General features: G+C 47.0%; 1 protein-coding gene across 3 annotated transcripts in view; it reads left to right on the top strand.

Annotated features, from left to right (window-relative positions):
- Positions 1 to 1,188: 1,188 nt before the first annotated feature.
- EYA2 (EYA transcriptional coactivator and phosphatase 2) overlaps positions 1,189 to 6,000 on the top strand; it is a gene marked incomplete at its 3' end in the record, with an annotated part of 128,396 nt that continues 123,584 nt past the window's right edge. For all 3 annotated transcript variants that reach the window (XM_084247047.1, XM_084247048.1, XM_084247046.1), the window contains exon 1: positions 1,189 to 1,507. In XM_084247047.1, the coding sequence (XP_084103173.1) occupies positions 1,354 to 1,507 (154 nt within the window). In that variant the 5' untranslated portion in view covers positions 1,189 to 1,353. The remainder of the gene's footprint in view (positions 1,508 to 6,000) is intronic.

The following is a 6,000-nucleotide window of genomic DNA, read 5'->3' as shown; positions in this document are numbered from 1 at the left end:
ATCCTTTTGAAACCGGTGTTTATTATTCCTAAGCATACTACTATCTTTTTATTTCATGTGTCTATATCCTAAGCAATGTTTATTATATTGATTTGTGTAGTTTGAACTTCATAGAAATGGTATTATAACTTGGGTGCCCTTCTTTTTGTTCAGTTCTTGGTTTGGCAGTCTGTCCATGGTACTGTATGGTACTCTGGTCAAGTCTTTTTCACTGCTATATTGTATTCCAGTATGTGAGCATACTGTCAATAGTGAGCATACTGCCTGTGGCAGTGAACAGGCATTTAGGTGACTACCTACTAAAAGTCCCTTCTTTCCATTATCTCTTTTCATCTTCACCAATCTTGTCAAAGAGACACTTTAATATTCCCCCATTGTTCAGGGAGGAAAACCTTTGACTTTGAGATATTTGGTAACTTGTTTAAGCAGTGAGTAGCAAAGCTGGAATTTGAATTCATGACCTAGTCACGATAGTATCTGAGTTTCTAGCCACTTTGCCATCAATCAGTACATCGTTTTTATTAACAATGATAATGGATCCTGCCCTCGATGACCTTGGCTGCACTATCAGTAAGCTTAACCTTCTCTGAGAACAACTTGAATCAATGTCAAACAATACAGTTGTAGTTTCATCCTCTGAAAAACAGGTATGCCACATTTGATATTCTGGGTATTAGCCAGAAAGCTTGCTTCCTAACCATGGTGGGTAGGAATTTAAGAACATTAAGTAATGATATGGTGCAAGAGTTGGAAAAGTTTCCAATATAAAATGAGAATGTCCCAAAGACACACATCCCTATGCTCCCCTCCTCCCTCGCCATAACATTTATATCAAAGTTGTAAGTAATTCAGAAGCTGATGTTTTCTCTCGGTAGGGACCACAGTGATGGACTGTGGAGTTTGCTGCCCAGAGGGACTTGTCATACATTGCTGGCACCTTTGAGGCTTTCTCCTTGTAACACCGCGTCCGTTTTTCTCTCTTAACTGCAGTCAATTCCTGTCTCCCCCGCAAGCCTCTGGGAATCCAAATCCAAATGCTACCTGTTCCCTGCTTTCTCCTCTGGGAGGTCTTCCTGGCTGGCTCCAACTCATTTAGATGACATTGGAAAGAGACTAAAACATAATTTTTCTGATGGCAAAATACAGTCTGAAGGAGGGGAAAGTTTTAATCAAGTGGGTGTATTCTCCGGAGGGGAACAAGTACTTCATTTTCATTCTTCATTTCCCTTTGATGAAAAGTTTAGTGAATTTTTATTATGTAGAATTTATAAGATGGCTGGGTTTAGGTAATCAGCTTTAATATTTATACTCTTAGGGAAAGAAATAGGAATCATTAGTAAGCATGCATAATTAATGAATAAATTATATTTCCCTTTGTTTTCTTCCAGGTACAAGGAAATGCTAGAACTAGTGATCTCACCCAGCCTTACTGTAAACAGCGACTGTCCGGGTAAACTGAAGCTTAACTGCGCTGATGCCGATGTCTGGACTCTGAGTGACGCAGAAGGTAGGCCTCCTGGTGGGACTGGCGGACGGCGGTGGTCCCAGCACGTCCTTGGAATAGAGTAAGGGGCTGGCAGCCTTAGACACGCATCCTGTCGACGGTCCCCTCGTTCCGTGATAGGTTCCCCTCCCGCCCTTTAGATTGCTGCCTCTGGACCAAAACTTAGGCAGACATTGCTGACAATTTTGTCTAGTCGTTACAGGTAAAGGTGTGCTCGTTCGTGTTCTGAACTACCTGTCTTGGTCTCCCGTTCCAAGAAATGCTGACACCTCCACAGAGAATAGTCAGTTTCGATGTGCTCCCGGCGGGCTGGGCGTGCCCCGCGGGGTCTGTCCCAGCTCCGACTCCTCGCTGGGCTCTCCCGTCAGCGCCGCATCCAGACAGGCGTCTGTTTACCGGGCTTTGACATTGGGATGAGATCCCAGCTGCTTTTTGCTTTCAGGTTGGGTTGGAATCAAGGAAGCAGAGGAGAGTTAAGCTGTTTAAAAATTATTGGCAAATGAGGCAGCCGGACTAGTTTTCACCAGAACAATTCCAGCTATTGTTTGCTCTGTTTGGGATCTGTCAGCCTTCCTGGTAGAGCTCAGGGTTAGCAAAAGGCATTAAGCTATTATGTTTTAACCGTTGGGCTTAACCCTTTAGTTGACCAGCTTTGGATCTGCTGCAGTTTGAGAGCTCTGCGGCCTCTCCTTTCACGGTCTGCGTTTCATGACAACTCGAGAGCACAGGTGCTTCAGAGCTGTCGTGGAAAGCCAAAGAGACTTGTATCTGGTCAAATGTAAGATCACAAGAGATTTGCTTTTGAGCAGCCCGAGGCTCGGGAAGCAATTATTGCTGTCACCTACAGTGCCATCTCCCCGCTTGGCTGGCTACCTACGAAGTGGGAACCACTGTGCTCACTGAGAGGGCCCGGGCTCCAGGTCAAAACTGCTCCAGAAAGAGCGCAGCCTCCTCACCCCCGGCATTCTCAGACATCCGTGGAAATGACTCGGGGCTCTTCCAGAGTTTGAGAACACTGTCTGAGCACGCTGTTAGAAGACAGCCACCCTTTTCTTTCTGAGTAGAGGCAGAAGGAAAGCACTGATTGCCTTCACTTCAGGGCCAAGGGAGACAGGAAAAATCCTGTACGGTTGAGCAAGGAAGAGCCGAGTCTGAATCCTAGCCACACTGCCTCCCAGCCTAACGATCGTGGGCCATGGTCGTAACCTTGGGCTTCTCCCCAGTCAAGGGCGGCCTCCTCCTGACACCCTCCCTAGCGTGCTGATGGCAAGGACTGAGCCGATATTATGTCCAGCGCCTGGCACGTCCAGCAGGCGTGGTAAATAGTTAAACTTGCTCCACAGTGGCTCTCCTCTGAATCAAATAACCACTGTGAATTCGAAACCGCAGATGCAAATTGGCAGCTCACAGCCAAGTCTGGTCCTCAGGTGTGCCTTTGGCATACACCATGTTTTAAGTAGACGTAAACTTGTCAAAATTGGGAAAGTTCATATAGAAATCAGAATTTCTCATTTCTCTTGAAATACTGAGCACCTTAGAAATGCAGCATCCCCTGCCTGCCCAGCTGCCACTAGTGGGAGCTGAGGACTGCGGTCCCTTGGAGGAGTCCCTGCCTCACGCTTTCTTCCTAAGTTTTTGTGAGCACCTACTTGGTGCCAAGTACAACACGATTCTCCTCCTCCATCTCCATCATCCACAAAGAAACACTTGACACTTCTCTGTGCCAGGGAGTAGTGTGTTAACTCACTTCCCACCACTCAAAGAAGTGGACATGGTTATTGAGCCCATTTTACATTTTAGAGGAATCTGAGGCACAGAGGGGTGAGGTAGCTTCATCAACATGACATAATTACGTGAAGTCAAAATTTGAACCTAGGTAGCTGATTCCAAAATCTGTTCTCCTAATCAGATACTGTACGGTTCCTCATTTAACTATTACAGTCATACTTAAATATTACATATGTAATATACTAAATATAATGTATATGGTATGTGCTCGTGGCCTCTCTCATGTTGGGCTCATATTACACCTTTACAGATGTGGAAATTGGTTCATGGGGAAGTCGCACAACCAGCTTAAAGTTGCACAACAAGTGGCATTTTCAGGGACCAGACCCACATGCTCAGGCTCCAGGGCCCCCTTGTCTAAACTCCATGATCACTTCTGCCAAGCTCTGAAGGGTCCCAGACCTCAGACCCCATCCCCTGTGGTGGCATCACCCAAAGCAGGCGATCACTCTCCTTCTGTGCCCCTTCCCTGCCTATGTGCAAACTGCCTGCCGAGGTCAGGCTTGGGGGGCAGAGCACAAGGGTAGAGAGAGGTCACGGTCAAGCTCAGAGCAGGTGGGGCCTGGGGTCAGTCGCGTGCACACACTTCTCTGGGGCTCTGCGGGGGGTATTCCACCCAGGTTGTGGCCCCTCATGCCACTCTCTTCCTGCCCAGCCTGTGACCTACCCCTGGTCCTTCCTTCTGGTCTGGGGTCTTCACCGAGTGAGTGCAGGGGCCCAGCTCCAGGGAAGACCCCATTGTGGGATTACACTTAGGGGATTGTGGAGGGGAGCTAGACCTGAGGGCCCCCGCAGAGCCCCCCATTGCTTTCAGCTCTGCCACCCACCAGATCTGTGTGTGTGTTTAATTACTTCATTCACTTAGCCCTTTTTTTTTTTTAAACTGGATAGCATGCCAAAGAGTGACTGTGCCTCCAGCTCATTCAGTTGCGCCCCCGCAGATGAACACCGAGGGTAATTTTCACTTCTTTTGCTCCTAGAAGCAGTTGCTCCCAGGGTGGGGTCAGTCACTCTGCTCCCAAGGCACTTTCTGCACCCACCCCCCCCCCCATGGTCACCACATGTCACTCCAGCGGGCTTGGGTTCAGCCAGGCCACGTGTGTCTCCCAGCCCTGTCATCTGTTCTCTGTATGAAACAAAGCAGGTCCCCACCCTTCTCTGAGCCTCAGTCTCCTCATCCAGGTGATGCAGACAGTTTTCTGCATGCATTTGCTTTAGACTGCACTGGCTGCCCTGGGCCAGCCCTGGTGTGGCTGCCAGGAATGTGATGGTAAAAAAGACAGTCTCCTGCCCAGAACTTTGGTGCTAGTGACAGTGGCAATTACTGTGTTTTTCAACCAATAAGGGATTTTAGGTAGTGGGGATTTCTGTAAAGAAATAAAACAGGAACGTGATAGAGTAACCTACCTGTGGGCCTATGGCTAAAAAGACTTTATGGAATCTTGTTAAGGGTGCTGCAGCTGCTTAAAAACACTCAGTGGAAATTAGTTGTGTGCTTCTACCTCTTAATAAGCACAGAATCACCTGGGAACCTGGTTAAATTGCAGATTTGATCCAGTCTGAGAATCTGCATCTCTAACAAGCTCCAGTGCTTCTGTGAGTAGTCAGGATCTAGGTGAGTGGTGCTCAAACCCTCTTCTGCATCACCTTGGAAGATTTGTCAGCAAAGAGGCCACATCCGGCATCTCTGATTCCATAAAGTTCTGGACCGGGGCCAGAGAATTTGCATTTCTAGCAAGCCCCAAGTAATGGTAATCCACCAGTCCAGGGACCACATCTGGGAACCAGGATCTAGCACTGGTTTTAAACCTGGCTGCACAATGAACTCCCGGAGAAGTTTTGGGGGAAAGTGTTAACATTAAGTCTAGATCCCACTTCCAGAATGTCTGATTAAATTAGTCAAGAGTATGACCTGGGCAATGGGAGATTTTTTTTTACGGATTTATTTATTTATGCGTACAAGAGCTGGGGCACAGGCCAGATATGTGGGGGGGAGGGTGAGAGGATTCACCAGAGACAGAGCGGGGAACAGAACAGGCAGATTGACTGAAATTCACTGCTGAGGGGAGCAGCAAGCAATACAGGAGAGGTCTGCCTCGCCATGTGGGTTTCTCCCTGGCCGACCGGGGATAGAACTCATGTTGCAGAGGCTGTGGATTACTTCATAGTGCGGTGCTTAACCCCTTGTGCCACCAGGGAGGCCCATCAATGGGATATTTTTAAAAGCTCTGTAGATAAGTTTATTGTGCACTGAAGTTTGAGGCCATTGTTCTGGATGCTGAATTCTTCCAGTGCAAAGACAATTTTTTTATTCCTATATATGTATTTAAATTTCCTAATTAGCACACAGCTAATTAGCCTGTGTGGCCCATGTGCATGTGGATCCTTAAAAATTATTTACTGTGGATGAATAGATGGATGGATGGATGGATGGATGGATGGATGGATGGATGGATGGATGGATGGATGGATGGATGTGTAGGTGGAAGGTTAGGTAGATGGGTGAGTGAATACAGTGCAGTCTTTAGAAATCATAAATAACTTGAATTTGACAATGGCTTTGAATCCTTGGTAAAGTCTCCTTAACTCCCCCAGCCTCATTTTCCATATCTGAAAAATATACATAATAACTTCCTTGTTGCATTGTAATGGGGAATAAAAGAGATAAAACCCTGATTTGTAGGACCCAACTGAGAAATATTAACTAT

Source organism: Talpa europaea (assembly GCF_964194135.1).
Source record: "Talpa europaea genome assembly, chromosome: 11".
Taxonomy (NCBI): Eukaryota; Metazoa; Chordata; class Mammalia; order Eulipotyphla; family Talpidae; genus Talpa; species Talpa europaea.
Note: the sequence above shows the minus strand (reverse complement) of the source record. Positions and strands in the feature narration are given on the sequence as shown.